The sequence below is a fragment of the Aotus nancymaae genome, unplaced genomic scaffold (assembly GCF_030222135.1).
Source record: "Aotus nancymaae isolate 86718 unplaced genomic scaffold, 86718_ANA_hifiasm-v0.15.2.pri h1tg000011l, whole genome shotgun sequence".
Classification (NCBI taxonomy): domain Eukaryota; kingdom Metazoa; phylum Chordata; class Mammalia; order Primates; family Aotidae; genus Aotus; species Aotus nancymaae.
This window is the reverse complement of record NW_026988422.1, coordinates 60,930,597-60,950,752: the sequence shown is the minus strand read 5'-3', so window position 1 is coordinate 60,950,752 and position 20,156 is coordinate 60,930,597. Positions and strand designations below refer to the sequence as shown.

Here is a 20,156-nt window from a genome sequence, read left to right as displayed (position 1 = left end):
CGTCCCCCGGGGCCGGCCGGCCCTCCCGATCCCGACATGCTCTGCGCCTCTGGCCGCCTCCTAGCGGCCCGGGCCGCGACCACGCTGCCCGCCCCGCCCCGAGCGCGGAGCCCCGCGCTCTGCTGCCGGCCGAGGGAGCTGCGTTTTCTGGGGTACCCCGAACTGCCCTCCTGTGGCCCCTTGGCGGGGAGGCTGGTCCGACAGTGTGCCTCCGGGCCGGAGGGCGATCCGAAGGAGGGGAAAGATGCCACCGGCCACGGGCGGAGGCCTGGCAGAGTCCGAGCTGCGTCCCCGGAGGGGCCGCTGTGGGCCCCAGGCTGCTAGGGCCGCGGGCCGGGACGTGGCCGCCAGGGCTGCGGCGCGAAACCCCAAACGGCCTGCTCGGGGCTCGCGGCGCTTCGAGACGGCTAGCCGGTGGGCCCTGCTGGCCCTGGTGACGCTGCTGTCCTTCGCCACCCGCTTCCATCGCCTAGACGAGCCGCCGCACATCTGGTGAGTGACGGGATGGACTCGGCGGGCACCCATGGCAACCGGGAGCGGACGCCGCCCTCTGATTGGCCCGAGGGCACGGAGGGGGCGGGACTTACGCGGAGGGGCGGGGCCGCAGTAGAGGGGAACTTGAAGTATCGGGTGGGTTGGCCTCTGACGAGGTGCAGTCTCTGGGAGGGGGATCGGTTTGCTCTGGTCGGGGATGGGCAGTGGAAGGCTTAGGATCTGAGGAAACAGATGTCATGACTTCCAGGTTATGTGCCTCACCTGGCTTTCAAATTGTGGCTTTTAAAGGTGCTTTAAACTTTCCAAAGAGAATTGCAAATTCTTGGGTACAGAATTTTCTAAGGCCTGAGTTGGTATATCTGCAGGATTTTCAGGCATCAACAGAGGGGAGAAATACTTAACTGTGTACCTTTATCCTATAGGGCAAGGCCAGTTTGGGTGTTCAGGTATAGTGACAAAGAATTTTAAGAGACAGAACTCTTCCTGTGAGAAGATATTTATTTTCTTAAAGGTTTTAGTTTGTACTATCCAGTTACTGGGTGTCAGAAATGGAACTTTGAGCAAAAAGCAAGCAAGAAAGCAGGCTGTCAGACTTGCTTTATTTAGATTTTAATAAATTAGCCTGTTACTGTGTCGTGACTGCTGGATTAGAGACAGAGGACTTTATTACAGGAAATAGGATGCATGTTAGAAGCAGTTTCCCTTGCCATCCAACTCCCACAGGCTGACGCTATGGGCTCAAATGGATGACTGCACAGGCAGTGGGTTGCATCCAAGTGAAGGAACGACAGGCTTGGGAAATCTGTTTTATAGAAGGCAGTACCAGACCTCCTCTTTGTCCTGGAGGGAGACACTACCTCTTCTCAAGGTTGCTTGCTGCAGACACAACCCTGAGAAATGGCCCAGGTGAAATGTAGTCAGAGCCTTGCATTCTTAGTATACCCAGAATAATGTGTAGATGTATGAGCAATCTAACAGCCTCTCTGACCCCTGGATTCTACAGTCTTGGCTTCTAGCAGATTTTCACAAGAATATGCAACTCCCTTGGCTACTGGGATTAACCTGGCTGACAGAGGCAGCGACCAAATCTTTTCAATTTGTCCCTTACAGCATTTAATTAAGGTTGTTGTCAGTGGGACTCTAAGCAGCAGAATAAGGGCAGCCTACAGTATTTACCTCAACCATGAGGGTCCTGGATTCAGCCACTTGTGAGTAAGTCCCGGGGGCACCTAGGAATCTTATTTCAGACATTGGGGCTGCAGTGTAAGACCAGTCTATTGGCCACTGCGACCTTTGCACAGGAGTTCAGCTTGATCTCTGATCTTTGGTGTAATTACCAGTAATTACAATATTCCCCTACCCTTGTAAAACATTTTTTAAAAAAGTACCAGGCCGGGCGTGGTGGCTCACGCCTGTAATCCCAGGACTTTGAGAGGCTGAGGTGGGTGGATCACCTGAGGTCAGGAGTTTGAGACCAGGCTGGCCAACATGGAGAAAGAAACCCCGTCTCAACTAAAAATACAAAAATTAGCCGGGCATGATGGCTGGTGCCTGTAATGCTAGCTACTAGGGAGGCTGGGGTGGGAGAATCACTTGAATTTGGGAGGTGGAGTTTACAGTGAGCTGAGATGGCGCCATTGCACTCCAGCCTGGGCAACAAAATAAGACTCCATCTTATTAAAAAAAAAAAAAAAAGTAACGACCATGATTAATGGAAAGATATTTTGTGACCCATTCTTCCTTACACACTAATATTACTTGAAGGAGTGCAGACCGCTCCAGGGTTTTTTGTTAGATTTTTATTTGGATCACCATCAAATTTGATTACTCTTACGGTGGTTTAAACCACATGGGCAGTGTCACTGAATAGTTGCAGCCTCAATCACGAGACGAGGCATAACCTAAGTAAGGCCCCTTGGATCTCAGGAGAAACATGTGATTTCTGTCAGCCGCACTGATAGAAGGTTGTGCTGAGCCAGGAGGATGGCTTGAGGCCAGGAGTTCTAGACCAGCCTGGGGAGCATAGTGAGAACTTGTCTCTTTAAAAATCTGTTTTAATTAGCTGGGATTACCAGCTGTACTCTTGAATATGCCATTTCCATAGGATCATTGAGGCTTGTTAAATCCTTCCCTTGTTATCAGTAGATTCCCATTTATCCACCCCAAAGTGGGAATACTAGGCCTGGGAGTCCTGAGACCTGTATGGATCAGGCAATCAATTTCTAAGTGTTGACTAATAAGAGGTTAATAACTGCCCTTTTAAAAAGGGTGTGCTTGGTACCTGTGTCCAGCAGGTGGCACTGTGATTCTGGTTCGTGGCTCTCAGTACTCCAGCAGCCATGAAGTTTTTAAACTTGTGATTTATTTCCCTTCCCGTCCAGGGATGTAGATTTTTTTCCTCTGGACCACCAGGAGAGGACAGAATCACCTGTCTACACACAGCAGCCCTCGCACAGGATAATCCTATTTGACACTTATGGGATCAGTATCAGCCATATATTCAGCACTGGAAGCCACAGGAATAGTACACTGAAGAGGCCCAAGCCCTGCCTGCAACGTCGCTTTAACTTCCCTTCCCTACAGGGAGCATGGCTCAAACTTTATCAGTTTAATTTGGACACTTTTTCCACCTTAAACTAATGTGTCTAGTAGGCCTACATCGGGGGCTATGGTGACAGCCTGCTAGAGATTTTGCCATTTCCTCAGGTGGAGAGTGTGGCGGTGCTGGCTGCGGGGAGTAGGGAGAAGCTGCTTTTCCTCCTGTAGCTCTTCACTAGGCTTGGCGCCACTGTCTCCCCAGTGTCGCTCCCCCAGGGCTTAGGGGCCCTTTTCCCTTTAGTCCTTGTGCGCACTACTACAGCTCTCCCTACAGTCCTCAATGCCTGCGGTAACCTCTATGCCTAGTACATCCTCCCACCATGGGAGCAGGTAGGGTGGAGATATGGGACCTCACATCCAGCAGAGCCCTGAGTTTGTCTCTCTCCTCCCTGGGGCTCTCCAGCATACCAGGATGGGTGTGCATGACCTTCAGTCCCCTTTAGAGACATAGAGACCTCAGCCCAACCTTTAATCATCGTAGTCTTTAAAGCAGCCGAGGTTGTGGTAGAGTGGGAGGGATCATGAGACATAAAGGGAGAGAGTGGCTCTGAGCCAGAAAGCAAGGCGTATTTATATTTGCTTTTGGCTTGAGTACACAGCTCACCCGAGGATCTTTCAGTGTTTTCGTTTTACTCAGAGTTCTATCTTATGTAGCAGGGTCCTATTGCCGCACCATTTGTGGAAGCATTGGAGACTTCTTGATTCAGCAGCCACATCCATATTGCCTTTCGGCAGGGACTGCTGGGCTTGCTGCCATTGTCATGATCACACCTCTTCCTCCTTTTGCCCAGAGGACGGGGCAATAACCGAGGTGACATTCAACGGCTTGTTTCAATCCTGCCTTATTCCATCAGCTTCTCTAATAGGTGGGACAGTGGGGGACTCTCACTACCCCTATTGCCAGCCTGTGGAGGCCCTCATTTCTCTTCTGGAAGACTATGTCTCTCTTCATCCTATGCTTGTCCGCACACTGTCAGGGGCTTATAAGCTAATAAATTAGCCTGTTACTGTTTTTTGCATGCCGACAGAAGACAAAGTCTTGGGTCAGAGACAGAGGACTTTATTTCTCAGCACCGCAAGTGGGATACGCATCAGCATGTTGGCATCAGTTTCCTTTGCCCCCTAAGTCCCAGGTGGTGCTGTGGGACTGGATGAATGCTTGCACATGCAGCAGGTTGCATCACAGCCGAGTAATATTAAGCTTAGGAATCTGCTGTTTTATGGCAAGCAGTAAGCAAGATAACCCTCTGTCTCAGAGGGAGGCACTAACTCTTCCCTCTAAGGGTTATGTTCATGGCAAACATAGCCTTTAGAAATGACCTCGGGAAAGACGGATCAGGACGTTGCATTCTTGGCACACCCTGCAAGGCCTGGAGGAGCACAAGGGAGCCATGGAGGACTGTCTCTCCTAACACAAGCAATAAAAGCCTGGAGGAAATAAGAATGTCACAACTGGCTTTACTTGGGAAACTTTTGAAGTGAAAATCTGGAGCCCAGGCTGGGTGCTGTGGTTCACACCTGTAATCCCAGCACTTTGGAAGGCCAAGGCAGGTGGATCACCTGAGGTCGGGAGTGTGAGACCAGCCTGGCCAACATGATAAAACCCTGTCACTACTAAAAATACACAACGGGTGTGGTGGCATGCGCCTGTAGTCCCAGCTACTTGGGAGGCTGAGGCAGGATAATCGCTTGAACCTGGGAGGTGGAGGTTGTAGTGAGCTGAGATTGCATCACTGCACTCCAGCCTGGGCAACAAGAGCGAACTCTGTCTCAAAAAAAACCCCCAAAGAACAAAAAACTGGAACCCTTTTGTTAGTATGTTCCCAAACATTTAAAAACTAACCACAAATGCCAGGACAGTTTAAATAGGGTCCCTCAGGTATGGTACTTTATAATCTGCAGAATTCTTTCACTTGTGTTATCTGAGGTGAGCCCTAAGACTTCCCTGGGAGGTGGGCAGGTATTGTATTCATTTTGTAGATGAGATAAGAGGAGTAGAGAGAGTGAGTGACTTTTGCCAGGTTGTGTCTTTAGTTAGTGGTGGAGCCAGGACTGGACCACACTGCAAATCAATTTTGTTATATTGCTTTGAAGTTATTTTTCTCTTTGACCTCACCATGCCATTGTCCTCACTGCATGTCAAGCAGTGTGTTTAGCAGATGCAGAAATAGGCTTATTTTTCTGCCTCATCTTGGACCCACCGAGTAAGATATAAAAAGAACCCTAGATTTTTGGGTAAAGCATGTTTTGCCTGTCATGTAGTTGGTCAATAATGGCTGCTCATGACCTGGGGATTGATGACTACTGGAAAGTAACCCTTCTTTGGAGCTACAGGGAGAAAATAACGAATAGAAATGACCAGGCTCTGCTGGGTGACTTGGCTGCCTTCCTAAAGCCCTCGTGTGTGGTGTAGAAAGTTGTATGTGATTGTATAAAAGAGGATTTTGCGTTGTGTTTGAAAGCTTATTTATTCAAATTGCTTATTTACTTGCAAATAACTTAAGCAATGAGGATAGGTTTTGGATATGGTTTTAACTGAGTAAGAAAACCCTCAGTTTTTATGTACTAGTTAGTATAAGATCAGTCAGATCATAGTCAGCAGGTTACTTGTCACAGGGTCGCTGAGCAAAATGAGACTCCTGTGACAATCATGGTCGATAGTCTCAACTCTGATCAGTAGCCCAACAATGTAGTAATGGACCTTCTAATAGCAAATGCTGTCCCGGAAGTTAACAGACTTAGAAGAATTTTTTTTAATTTAAATTTTTGTTTACACTAGTCAATTTTTAGCCATTACAAAAGATACTGCAGTGTTTACACTAGCTACTTGGGGATAAGAAGAAAACTCTTACTACAAGCCTTTCCATATCATGGGAAAACTTTTTGTCCTTTTAAAATAAATAGAAACTCAAGATACCGAGTAAGTATACGTGTATTTAACTTAATTGGTAACTAGCTGGTGACTACTTGCTCACCTTTCTCATCTATCTAAATGAAGACCAGTGGCCAGCTTGATGTCGGTCTTCTTCAAATCTCTTGTGTCAAAAGCTTTTCTTTAAAAAAAAATCCAAACTTTTTCATTAACTATTTGAAATGCATAGCCTTTAATTTTAACCATGCTTTATTAAGGCCATTTGGATTTTATGATAATTTTACAATTCTTGTTTCTCTTTCTATGTTTCCTTTAGTTGGGATGAGACTCACTTTGGAAAAATGGGAAGTTACTATATCAACCGCACGTTTTTCTTTGATGTGCACCCGCCTCTGGGAAAGGTGAGCAGTGTGGTGAACAGCAGCTCTCTGGTCCTGGAGGATCGGTCCTGAGGGCGGGAGCCACATCTTGATTTTGGATTTAATTCTGGGACTTGCAGAAAGAATTTTCTGACATTTCAGACCAGTTACTTTCATGGAAAATCTTTGGTGTTTTTTAAGAGTCCTCTGGGCTCGGAAATGGATAGAGGACCCATCAGCTGAGGGAGAGATCAACAAAATGTGGCACAGCCCCTTAAAAAGGGATGAGGTTCTGATACGTGCTGCAACGCGGATGAACCTGGAAAACGTTATGCTAAATGGAAGAAGCCAGACACAAAAGGTTACATGCCCTATGATCCCACTTACATGGACTATCTAGAACTGACAAATCCACAGAGACACTAAGTAGATTAGTGGTTGCTAGGATCTCAGGGGAGGCCATGACTGCAAATGGGTAGGGGGATTCTTCTTGGGGTGATGACATGTTATGGAATTAGTGGTAATGATTACACAATCTTGGGAATATATTTAAAACCACCCATTGCACACTTTAAAATGGTGGATGTTATGTGAATTTGTCTCAGTTTTAAAAAAGAGATAGGAATACATTGCTTGAAGCAGAAATAGCTTAGGGGGCTGATGTCTACATGGCTGACTTTTTTCTCCCTTTCCATGCCCAGCATACACATTGTTTGATTTGTTTCTTTCACATGTTTTACCCTTAGAAATTCCACCAATTAGAATTCATTTTAATCCTTTTTGTTTGTTTGTTTGACCAGTTTCGCTCTTGCCACCCAGGCTGGAGTGCAATGGCATGATCTTGGCCCACTGCAACTTCCACCTCCGAGGTTCAAGCGATTCTCCTGCCTCAGCCTCCCAAGTAGCTGGGATTACAGGCGCCTACCAACATGCCTGGCTAATTTTTGCATTTTTAGTGGAGACGGGGTTTTACCATGTTGGCCAGGCTGGTCTCAAGCTCCTAACCTCAGGTGATCCACTTGACTCGGCTTCCCAAAGTGCTGGGATTACAGGTGTCAGCCACTGCGCCAGGCTCATTTTACTCTTTTAAAAGCGAAAACCTCTGAGAAGGTTGTTGGATTAGCCCTGGAATTCACTCAAGCTTTTCTTCCTAACTGGAGACTTAGATCTTGGGCGCCAAGGGGACAGGAATTTTCCTGTGATGAAGTGGGGAGTGATCTTGGAGCATGTGGTACTTGGGGATAAAGGTGGGAGCAGGGAAGGCAGGAGGAGGCAGTGATAGTAGTCTTTTATCAAAGATCAGGAAAATCACCTATGGGTGGGCTTAAGGAAACATGAGAGCGGGGGGCCCTACAGCAGGGAGGGGCAGAGAGGGAGGTAGAACAGTTAGCCTATTTCAGAATTGGCTCTGGGCCCAGGAAAAGTGTAGAAGGTATTATGCCTCTTCCTATCGGTTTTATACTATAATGACAATAAAAAGAAGAGCCATTAAAAACATTTAGTCTGTTCTAGTCACTTTAGAGTCAGTATCTCTGACTCTAAATAAAGCCTCAGAACAACCTTGTAAAGTAGGTATTGTTGCATCCCCATTTTATAGAGGGGGACTGAAGCAAGGTTAGTAGTTTGCCATAGGGAGCCAAGCTAGTAAGTGGCAGACTCAAGGTTGAGACTGGCGTAGAGCCTGCTCTCTGAATCATGACACCACATTTCCTTGCAAACTTGCCTTGGCTCACTCCTCAGACTCCATCTGTTACTACCATAGAATTAAGCAACAGAATGTGTTGAGTATTTGCATGGAGCTAGCCTGTGAACCAGACCTCTGATGAAGATTTTTCATAGGAAACCCAGCCCAGTGTTTCCGCTGGGGACCACCGCCCCTTCTTTTTTGGAGTTTCTCAGTGCTCAGCGCATGTGGACATGTGCACAGGACTGGCTGATTGGTTTAATTTACCTAAGCCTTAGGCTGGGCGCGGTGGCTCATGCCTGTAATCCCAGCACTTTGGGAGGCTGAGGCGGGTGGATTACCTGAGGTCAGGAGTTCGAGACCAGCCTGGCCAACATGGTGACACCCCGTCTCTAGTAAAAACACAAAAATTATCCAGGCGTGGTGGTATGTGTCTGTAGTCCCAGTTACTTGGGAGGCTGAGGCAGGAGAATGGCTTGAATCTGGGAGGTGGAGGCTGCAGTGAGCCAAGATTGTGCCAGTGTACTCCAGCCTGGGTGACAGAGCAAAATAATAATAATTTACCTAAGCCTTGCCTTCCTCACATCCAGTTGCCCTTGTGAAGGGAGAAGTGTGAGGCTTCTAAGGCTGCTTCCAGGGAGTGCGGCCTATCTGCACCCCTAATTCATCTCCTGATGGTTCTGTGTTCCGTCTGGTTGAAAGAGAGTGATGAGCAAACTGGAAACCTGTGAGTGGGCATAGTAGCTTCTGCAGGTTCTGAGGCGAAGCCAGTCAAGGAATCAAAAGCCCCTCCCAGTGGCAAGCAGGAAGTTTTCTCCTTCGCTACTGAGGCTGAGACCTGCTACTTCACATTGGCCCCCAGCCCTGGTAACCTGGTGGCTCCAGTCCAACAGGAACTTAAAAAATAAAAAAGCCTGCACATAGTAGAAAATGTGGTCAGCACGGAAGGAAGTACAAGGTCAGAAGCCTCTGCCACCACATTTCTAGTCCTCAGAGGTAACCACGGTCATCTTTGTCAATAGTTTCTTATATTCCTCTAGGAATTTTTTTATACAAATACAAATGCGTCTGTTTTTATATATGTACATGTGAACGACACAGTATAGATATGATCCTTTTTAAAAACTCAAATGGGATAAGACTACAATGGTTTAGCAACTCATATTTGAAACGTGATCTATCTTCTTTCCACATTTGCACATAAAGATGTGCTTCATTCTTTTTCATGGCCGTGTGTCATTCCATTACATAGATGTGCCGTAAGTATTTCACCCCTCTTCAGTTGGTGGGCGGCATGTATGTTATTTCTGGTTTTTAGCCATTACAAAAGATATTGCAGTGAGCATCCTTGTACATATATCATTGCATAGTTGTGCAGGTATATCTGAAAAACTTCCAGCAGTCAAGCTAAAAGAATCAAAGAATATGCACATTTAAAATTGTGGGTGTGTTATTGGTAAGTTTTCCTGCAAAAATGTCATAATATATACTCTCACTAACAGTGTATGACCATGCTTTCTTCCCCACATCATTGCCAGCACTGGTATGATCATACTTTAAAAACTTTATCAATTGGAGAGTAAAAAATGATGTCTCCAATTGACAAAGTTTTTAAAGTATGTTTTCATTTGCGTGGTTTTATGAGTTAGGTTGAACGTTTTTTCATGTTTGTTAGCCATTTGTATTTTGTTGTCTATGAATTTGCCATTTCTTCTAATAAGTTACTCATTTTTTTCTATTGATTTGAAAGAGTTGTTTAATTAAGAAATTAACTTGGGGCTACTTTTAACCTTAAGGGGACTGAGAGAGAACTGAACTTTGAGTGTCTGCTAAGTGGTTGGTATAGTGTTAGGTGTTCACCCCCTGTGAGGAAGTTTTTATGACCTATAGCTCAGTGATATTAAGTATTGTTCGTAATCAGAGAGCTAGAAGGTGGGGTACCGAGATCTAAGACATCTGTGCATTTCTCCACTCCAGACCAGCCAAGCAGCCTGGAAGTGTATGACCAGCACTAGGCGAGCTTGTCCTCCAAGATCCCAGGTGGGAAGAGGGATTCATTTCATTGCCACTTGGCAGCTTTAGTTCATCTGGACCCTGGGGTTCCCCCATTCCTTTTTAAAAACAAGTCTTTGTAGTCTTTTACTGCCAAACTTTGGCTTCTATATCTTGACCTGGAACTGTAGAGTGTAGCTTTCTTTAGAACTACATAGAGAAAAAAGTGGGTTGGTTAGTGGTCCAAATCCAAGTCCCTCAAGTATGGCTAGGAGGGACTTTCCCCACACAGCCAGTGTATTCCCCGCTCCACACAGCCCGCTAGAGCCCGGGGGTCAGGCTGGAGCAGCCTGGGGCTGTCCCAGATGGTTGGCATTTGCTGGCAGTTTTTATACTTCAGCTGCCTCTGGTGGCTTGTGTGAAAAATAGAATTTTACAAGGTTGATGGCCAAGGAAATACACAAAAGAAACAGCCGATCTTCTAAAGGTTTTGATGGATTCATGACTCACAGTCTCAGTTTATGGTTGATTTGTTCTGGTTTGGGAGGCACCAAGGTTGCCCTCCTTTGGAATATTAGGAATAGGAGAAAGCAGCCTCTGCCCTTTGGCAGTTTTTCTCCTCCCCTCCGGGCAAATGCATCTGTCTTTACACTCCTCTTTCCAATTTTCTTCCCTTGTCTCTATTCCTGGTGTGTAGCTCCTTGGTCCCTTGTCTCCCTCATCGTAACCTCACTTGCCTTTCAAAAGGCCAGTTTCCCAGGAACCAGCCCCTGCCCATGACCCAAGAGCTGCCGTGTTTTATTTTAAACCATCTGAAAGAAAGGAGAATAAGAGAGCCCCTTACTGACTCTGCCCTTCAAACTGGAGCTCTTTTTCCTTCCTAAGTGTTTAAGCTGCGCCGTTCCCAGAACTCGGCCATAATACAAGAGAGGTTTTGTTTGAAGCAGTGAACTCTGTAGACAAAAGATTCTTTGCTCTGTGGCAGCTGCAGGAGAAAATGTCACATTGGCAACTTTTTCTATGGACGGTTGTCAAGGGAAGCCAAAGTCTGTGGGTGCAGCTGGAGGGAAGTTCAGAGGACAGAGGAATCTTCTCCCAAAGGCTTCTCATCTTTTTGTTTGTTCTTCTCTCCTCAGATGCTGATAGGTCTTGCTGGCTACCTGAGTGGATATGATGGTACCTTTTTGTTCCAGAAGCCTGGGGATAAATATGAGCATCACAGCTACATGGGAATGAGAGGAGTAAGGCTTCCTGACTTGATATGGACTGACGGAACCCTAGGGCCACACTAAATCAGAAGTGTTATAGTTACAGCCCTGGAGTGGTGGCAGGTGTAAATAAAGGGGCTTTGGGTGGTGAGGAGAGGGGAGGATGATCAGATCCTCCCCTGTGGTGTAGATATTTAGAACTGAGGTGAGGAAGAAGGGAAGAGGAGGCCGCAAATAATTCAGAGATGACATAGATAGGAGCAAGCACACACTGTCACCTGCTGCCCTGCCTGCCCCGGCGTACTGTCAGACCTGAGGTTGGAGAGCAGCCTGGAAGCCGGGCAGTCAGGAGTCTCCTGCAGCTCCAGGGGTGCTTCTGTGCACTAGCACGCTGCCTGCTCCTCTTCTTACAGCCACAGCTGCTGGAGTCTTGCCTACATCTCAGAGCCTTTTCTGAAGATTTTGGCATCCCACACCCTGTCACTAAGCTCCTGTGTCTTTCCCCATGAAGATTTCAGGTACACAGAAAGAGTTTTCCAGCCTTATTTTAAGGGAGACCAAACGTCTGCTCCAGTCCCTCTGTGTCCTGATTCACAGCACCAGCCTTGATGGAGCATGGCAGAGCCTAAATACCTAACTCTTTGGGAACCCTGAACGTATAGCTGAATGAAGCCAGCAGAAGCTAACCTGCAGTGTGGACCTCTCAGAGAAGTTTGCATTTACTAACTCCTTTCCTTGAGGATTTTTCAGCATTTTAGATAAATGGCTATGTGCTTATTTGGCCTTGTCATTAGTTGATTTGCATGGCCATATCATGGTCTATTAAACAAGGAGTGTATCCTACCCTCAAATTATGTTCCTAGGTGATTCTCTGTCTTCCTAATAATGTTTGAACACCACGTAGCATACATAATTGGATGTGACAACCAAATGTGAGAATTTCCCATTCTCCTGGCTTGTCTGTTTATTTTGATGGACGGGTAGGGGACGGAAGAGGTCCGGCAGCTTAAAAAAACAAAAAACCAAACAGGCATCCAGGTACTGAAGTATCAAGCAATCCCTTTTTCCAAAATCAAAATATGTACATTGTGCAGATTAAAGACTGGTTTCTGGTGTAATTGAAGAAAAGAACTAGGGGTTCCTTAGAATTCTCTGAAATACCTTCAGAGGGGTCTTTCTCCACTTGTACCTACAATTTTATAATAGGAGCTAATGGCTATCAATTACTATCTGTGTGTTAATAACACTCCTTTTCTTCCCTTCTCTCCATTCCTGGTGTGTAGCTACTTGGTCGCTTTTCTCCTTCTCTCCTGCCACACCTTCCTGGCTGAACTTTGCTGATGTCCTGTCAGTGCACAAGTTGCTGCTTAATGGGAACATACATATTGCTTGATTTGACTCTTCACTGTTACAGTACTGTTTTCTTAGTTATAGATATCCTAGGTGACTAGGTCACCAAAGTCATGCCTTCATCAGGTCCCCTGTCTTAAACGTTAGGTGTACTGAGTCCAGTAGGTCCCTGATGCCCAGCTCAGCTTGTTATTTGAGAGCTTCTCTCTTCCTCCCACAGTTCTGTGCATTCCTCGGTTCCTGGCTGGCCCCCTTTGCCTACCTCACTGTGTTGGATCTGTCCAAGTCCCTCTCGGCAGCACTGCTCACCGCTGCCCTCCTCACCTTTGGTAAGTTGTCTTAGCCGTACAATGGCTTTTGGAAAATAGCTGCCACTCTGTGAGTGTAGCTGAAAATCAGTACATTCGAGGGCCCTATCTGTGGGTCCAGTTCTTAAATTAATTTTAGGATTGGGTAAAATGTACTACAAATCTCATTTTATTCACTAGTAATACTTAATGTATATCAATAGTTATATATAACAAGGCTTTATATTATTGGAGGGGACAATCAGTGTGAGTAATCCCAAGTTATTCACATTTGATTTTGGAATGGGTAGTAAGATAGATTTGTATGTGAGTATGTGTGTGTTTGAAGGAAGCTTATAATTCTAATTTTGCTTCTCTTAGGTTAAGATTAGTTTGCATTCCTAATTTCAAATGAATACAAAGGCAAATGTCCCAGAAGTAGCTGGGTGGCAAGAGATAGCAAAATGGGAGCTTGGATAATCCTCACATGGATAAATGAGAGTTCATCATAGAAGTTGATCCTGTTGCTAGCTTTGTTCTTAAGAAAGTGAATTCATGACCTCGTGGAGCTTAATATTTAAAGACGTCTAGACCAATTTAAATGGGTACTTAGGGGTTTGCTTTGACAGATATGTTGCTTTGTTTTGACAGATAGATTGCAAGATTATTGGCTTTCTCTACAGAGGACTGGTGGCTTTTTCCTTGTGTCTTGAATTTTCCACCTTCAGTTATTCATTCATTTAGTCCTTTATTCACTTTTTATTCAACAGTTATTTCTCAAGCACCTCCCCTGCTCCCGGGCACTTTTCTTGGTCTCAGAGGATACACCAGTGAGGCACTCTGGTCTCATTAAGCTTACCCCATCGTGGGGCAGACAGTAAATAAGCAAATAAATGAGTAAGTCTGTAATGTGAGGTCCTAAGCCACAAGTGCAGTGTAGGAAGTAAAGCAGGGTAAGGGATAGAATAATGGAGATCAGTACTGTCTTAGACAGGGTAGTCAGGGAGGAGCTTCTGAGAGGGGAGCTTTGAGTGGAGACCTGACTGAGACAAAGGATCAAGCCCTGCAGAGATGTGAGGGAAGAGCGTTCAGGCAGGGGAAGCACATGTGCTGCAGTTGTGGTGTGGAGCTCTGTGGGTTCAAATCCCAGCAAGAAGGCTGGCATTGCAAGGGCAGAGTGAGTGAGGCAGAGGGTGCTGGGAGATGAGGTTGGATGGGGAGGGAGACCGTGCAGACTCTGGCAGGTGTCATGAGATCTTTTTACTCTGAATGAGATTGGAAGACATTGGAGGGTTTAAGCAAGGGCATGACATAATGAGATTTAAGGATTTAAGTTAGAAAAGAAAATCACTCTGCCATCTGTCTGGAGAATCAACCCCCAAGAGAGACTTCATGTAAAATGATAAGATTCTGTCATAGGTTTAGATAGTTTGCAGTGACATAAGCAGGGTGGCAGGACTCTCTTTTTGATGGTGAAAATGTGGAAGAGACCTCGTCTCAGGGTGGCTCGGGGTAAATGAATGACATGGTCCTCTCTTGGGTTGAGGGCCTAGAGGCAGTGTGAGATACTACTCCTTGTCACTGGGCTTTGATGTCTCCCAGAGCTGTGGCTTCCACCTCCCTGAAGACTCAGTGATAACTCTAGTCCTCACTACCAAGTGCTTACATTCAATTAAGTGGCAAGAGGAACTGTTTCCTACTGCTGGGGTGTTTGGTTTTAGGGGGGCCCCTCTCTTACCTCACTTTTTCACCAGTGAGCTCATGTTTTTCAGACACGGGATGCCTCACTCTGTCCCAGTACATTCTCCTTGACCCCATCCTGATGTTCTTCATCATGGCTGCCATGCTGAGCATGGTCAAGTACAACTCCTGCGCGGACAGGTCAGAAACACCATCCCCGGGAGGGGAGGGTCGGAAGCTGTGGCAGCTCCAAAATTTCTGTAATGGCCACGGCCAGGGCGGGTGCCCAGAGACTTGTCTTGAAACTGAGTTTAAGGCAAGCATACTTTTTGTTTGTTTGTTTTTTAACTTAGATTGTCTGTTTTAGATCATAAAAATAGATTTTAAAAGGTTTTCTACAGATGATTTTGTTTTTGGCATATTCAAGACCGAGAAAATGTCAGTTGTCTTTTTCAAGAGTAGTATTATTATCATGTTTACAATGGAGTACAACTGGGTAGGGGTTTAGGGATATCATGGAGGGGACCTAATGCTTTCCCCACACACCTCTTGTAACCAGTGCTGGTTAGGAGATCCTGGGACAGGATTATCCTTCACATACTCTGTCCTGGAAGGGAGGGCACCAGGGTAGACGCTGCCTGCCCTCAGTGGTTGTATCCAGTCCTGACCTAGTGATAGAAATAGTGTATATAAAGGTTGGCTTGAATGGCCCATACCAGCCAAGAGGAAATTCTCCAGGTCCTGGTCAGTTCTAAAGCTGACCTGGAGGGTCCAGTGTGCTTCTAGAATAGTCTTTTCCAGATCATCCTTTTACTTCTGAGAAAGTAGAATAAGTTATTCATTCTATTCAAACCAAAAGAGTTGGCCCCTCCTAGGCTTTTCTGGAAGTTAACTTGGCACAGCCAGGCTCATTAAGCTCCATTACGCTAATCAAACCTGATCAGTGACTCTCAGCCCACTCTGACTTTGGGCGTTCTACTTATGCCGCATCCACTTCCATCTACCATTTCTTGATGGTAGGTACTTTGTGCCAGGTACTATGCTGGGAGCTGGAGGTACAGAGCTCCATTGGACTTGGCTGTTAAGGAATATTCACTCTGGAAGAGGAGGCAGCCAGAGAGCCAGAGAATCACAATGTAGAGTACTAGGTGCTATACGAATAGCAAAATGGTTAAGAGCACTAACCTTGACCCAACCGCCTGGGTTAAAACTGTGCCCCAGAGCCGGCTAGCTGTATTACTCCACCTCTCTGTATCTCGATTTCCTCCTGTGCAAAAAGAGGACCTAGTGACACAGGATCTGCTGTGGGCTGTAGTGGCGGCTAGAAGAGTTAATACACATACTGTACTTGGAATGGTGCCTGACACATAGTAAGCACTCAGTAAATGCTGCCTTTGATAGGGCAGAGGTGACACAAAGGAGAGGGCTGCCTGGGTCCAGGGGCACCTCAGGATTCTCCTTTTACTCTTTTCTGACCCGTCACTAGTGAAGACGGAGTCCCTGCTTATCCTGAGCCCTGTACTTAGCCAGGAGCACTGTGGACACTCTCCCCAGAAAAATAGCCTGCTCACTCAGACTGTGGTTTGCCTGCCATTCCAGGGATTTCACAGATCACCTCCTCCATGGAGCCACGCCATGGTCTCTTGAAGCTAAGAGCCCCCAAGACAGGGCCCAACACAGTCTCTCTGAGTCTGAGAACTGCCCTGTCCCCTGCTGCGCTTGCGTTTGGGTTTGGTTCCCGCTGCCAAATTGAACTCCATCTTGTTGATTTTCAGGCCCTTCTCTGCCCCCTGGTGGTTCTGGCTCAGCCTGACTGGCGTTAGTCTTGCTGGTGCTTTAGGGGTCAAGTTTGTTGGCCTCTTTGTCATCCTTCAAGTGGGGCTGAACACCATTGCAGACCTTTGGTACCTGTTCGGAGACCTCAGTCTTTCCTTGGTGAGCACCCAAGCATTTGCTTTAGAAATGTTTTTGCTCCCTGATATTGCTGAGTAGGAGCCCGTGGCCTTCTCTGTCTCTGCTGCAGGTGGCAGAGTGGCTGTGTTCTGGGCCCCAGGTGGGCTGAACCCCCACCCTCCACAGACAGCAGAACATCAGGGAGTAGGCCTGGCTAAGGACTGGAGAGGGTTCAAGGGAGAGGATGGACTCACATTCTTGGAAGCCTCTTTTGGCATTCGTTTTGTAATGTCTTTCCTTTTTTTTTTTGAGATGGAGTTTCACTTCGTTACCCAGGCTGGAGTGCAGTGGCCGATCTTGGCTTACTGCAACCTCTGCCTCCTGGATTCAAGTGATTCTCTTGCCTCAGCCTCCTGAGTAGTGGGGATTACAGGCACACACCACCACACCCAGCTAATTTTTGCATTTTTAGTAGAGATGGAGCTTTACCATGTTGGCCACGTTGGTCTCAAACTCCTGACCTCACATGATCTGCCTGCCTTGGCCTCCCAAAGTGCTGGGATTACAGGTGGGAGCCACCATGCCCAACCTGAACTCACAATTTTCATTTCCTGACCCACAGTCTCCATATTTGGAGGCCAATAAGGGCCTTATGGTTTATTATTTATTAAGGGCTGATTCTATGCCAGGCAGTATGCAAAATGCTTTACTTCCGTGATCTAATTTACCCCTCATAATAGTTCTATGAGGTGGGGAGTTATTAACCTGATTTTCAAATGAGGAAATCAAGACCTACAGAGGTAATGACTTCCCCAAGGCCATGGGGAGTGAGAGCTGTATCTAGAAATCACACCCAGGTTAGATTGGCTCCAGGCCATCACTCTGCTGTGGTGCTGCTCCATCACCTCCGATCTAACTCCTAGCAAGTTTATTCATTCACTCAGAAAATATGTAATGACCATCTACTCTGTGTGTGAGGTGCTGGAATATACAGATGAGTGCAATATGGTCCCTACCCTCTGGGGTCAATGAAGAGGGAGAAATAAGGAAGGAGGCAGTTAAAGTCAGCCAGGAGTGCTGGGGGAACACAGAGGATGGCACTAGGCCAGTCCCAAGCAATCCAGGAAGGCCTCTGGGAGGAAGCTGAGGCCTGAAGTTAAGATAAGGAGCCATTAGCCATGTGATGGGTTGTGCTGGGACAGTAGAGGAAGCACTGGGAAAGTAGAAGGAGATCAGTGTCCCTGGAACATGGAGGGGACTGGTGAGCAGCTATGTTCCAGATGTAGGCAGTGCCTTGTCCTTGGCACAGTGACAGCCTGGGGTCCTGGGTGCAGAGCCTGGAGAGGCAGCAGAGAGCTGGCCCATGTTTATCTTGTGTAGTGCTTGGGTGGTGGGTGTCACAGAAAGGCTTAGGGTTTCCACATAGTCTTCTCTCCTGTTGGCCATTTTTTACGATTATGTCTTACACATTAGAAACTATATGTAATGCATGCATAGTGCATAAGGAATAATGAGGTCTCACATGCCTACCACCCCATGCTGGCCTCTATTTGCAGGTGACTATGGGAAAACACCTGACCGCTCGCGTGCTGTGTCTCATCGTGCTGCCCCTGGCTCTCTACACAGCCACCTTTGCTGTTCACTTCATGGTGCTGAGTAAAAGGTACGGACAGAGCCTTTGCAGCGTCTTGCTTCTGGTTTCCCTTTTGCCCCTAAGCCTGTGGAGGGGCCGGATGATGTTCTGGGTCTGTGGTTAAAATGATAGGAGATGGACCCAGGGGCCTTTTCCTGTTTCTTTCCCTCTATGTTCTATCCTTTGGGTATGCTAAGGGCTCAGAAAGGCCAGCACCCTAACCTGAAGGAAGCAGCTATTTTCCTTCTGGCCAAATTGTCCCTTGTCTCCAAATAGAGTCCCTTGTGCTTAGGAGGGATAGGCAGCATTACGGTGTGCAGTAGGAGTGAGGGCGACAATAACAGTAATGCCAGCAGCAACAGCTCCCACTTAACGAGCAGCTCCTGAGAACCAGGAACCGTGTTCTGCATTTATATACATTATCTAATTTAATCACAATCACTTGCGACTTCTCTTGGTTTCTTTAAATCTCTAGTTTATGAGGAGCTAAGGCTAAACAAGATTATCTTGCCCAAGGTCACACAGCTAGTAAGTGGCTGAGTTGGGATTTGGACCCCAATTTCTTCAACTCCGTCATCCACCTCTGTTCCATGATCTGATTCTACTTCCCTTAAACTAACTGAGCAGAGCTCTTCCCAGCGCTCCTGGGAAATCACATTTTCACTCCTTCAGCTTGTCTCTCTTCTGTTCTTCCTCTCCCCGCAGTGGCCCTGGTGATGGTTTCTTCAGTTCTGCCTTCCAGGCCCGGCTTTCAGGAAACAACCTGCACAATGCTTCCATCCCTGAACGTGAGTGTCTCTGGGCCTTTATGAAGGTAGGAGGCAGAGGGGCTTCCTGGGAGTTGGATTGGAAAAGACAAACATGATGGCTTGGGTTGTTTTAGCCTATGATGGATGGCACAGTGGGAGAAAGACCCAGTTAGATCTGGTAAAAATAGTTGAGAATGCCAGGCATGGTGGCACATGCCTGTAGTCCCAGCTACTTGGGAGGCTGAGGCTGGAGGATCACTTGAGTCCAGGAGGTCTGGGCTGTAGTGTGCTATGCCCATCGCGTGTCCGCAGTAAGTTTGGCATCAATATGGTGACCTCCCGGGAATAGGGGACCACCAGGTTGCCTAAGGAGGGGTGAACCAGCCCAGGCCAGAAACAAAGCAGGTCAAAACTCCTGTGCTCATCAGTAGTGGATTGCGCCTGTGAATAGCCACTGCACTCCAGCCTGGGCAACATAGCAAGACCCTTTCTCTAAAAAAAATTAAAAAAAAAATACTCAAGAGTGAATCAGGACAGAGGAGAGGAAGACATCCTGAGCAGCAAGTTCTCTGACCCTAAAGAATGACTTCTCCTTTGTGGCTCTCCAAGCCAGCTCTGTGGGAAGGTCACTCAGAGAGAATCTGGTGACAGCACCAGGCCCTTCAGAACCAGTTGTCAGTTTCCTGCATCACTTTTGGAGTGTCGCATCCATTCACCTATTCCAGATGGTAGTGGAGCACGTGCTCACCCTCCAGAGATGGAGCCTGGTGTAGAGGAGGTCCACACGGTGTGACCGGAGGCATTCAGTACATAAAGAGGGAGTACAGCTCTGGGGATTGACAGGCGTGAAAGAGCATGGCTGCTGGGCAGTTGAGGGCCTCAGAGGTACATGATGTGGGTTGCCTTGGAGTCAGGCCCTGGAAGGATGGGTGGCTTTCAGCAGATAGAGGAGAGGGCATCTCAGGCAGGAGGGATGACATGATCAAAGCTGAGGACAGAACAAAACTCAAAGCACAGGTTATATGCAGAAAACTACTGGAAGATAAATGTGAAAAGTTGGGTTGGGTCCAGACTGTGAGGGTTTGAGGTGTCTGGAGGAGGTATTTGGCTTCCTTAAACAGGCCGTGGAGACCTAGTGGAGGTCTTTGAGCAGGCAGGAGGCCAGGAAGGCTGTGCTGTAGGAAGATGACATGGGTGGGAGAGTCACGGCTGGCTAGGGAGGGGACAGGATTGGAGAGAGGAGAAGCCCTCTGGGAAGCTATTTCAGGGACTTGAGCAGGGCATGGCGGGGCAGCCACAGAGGTAAGGCAGATAGGCATATGCAAGGGAGATCTAGGCACAGAGAAGAAATATGTC

The 20,156-nt window shown here is 47.1% G+C and overlaps 1 protein-coding gene across 6 annotated transcripts in view; it reads left to right on the top strand.

The window, feature by feature from the left end:
• Window positions 1-229: 229 nt before the first annotated feature.
• Window positions 230-20,156, top strand: part of POMT2 (protein O-mannosyltransferase 2) — a 42,643-nt gene continuing 22,716 nt past the window's right edge. For 5 of the 6 annotated variants that reach the window (XR_010342092.1, XR_010342091.1, XR_010342094.1 and 2 more), the window contains exons 1-8: window positions 245-492; window positions 6,282-6,366; window positions 11,137-11,241; window positions 12,779-12,887; window positions 14,618-14,726; window positions 16,301-16,460; window positions 17,975-18,081; window positions 18,757-18,839. Coding sequence is in view for 1 of the 6 variants with exons in the window: in XM_064375063.1 (XP_064231133.1) it covers window positions 245-492; window positions 6,282-6,366; window positions 11,137-11,241; window positions 12,779-12,887; window positions 14,618-14,726; window positions 16,301-16,460; window positions 17,975-18,081; window positions 18,757-18,839 (1,006 nt within the window). In the remaining 5 variants the exon portion in view is untranslated. Of the gene's footprint in view, window positions 493-6,281; window positions 6,367-11,136; window positions 11,242-12,778; window positions 12,888-14,617; window positions 14,727-16,300; window positions 16,461-17,974; window positions 18,082-18,756; window positions 18,840-20,156 lie in introns of all 6 variants that reach the window. The other variant, XR_010342095.1, reaches the window with a different exon arrangement.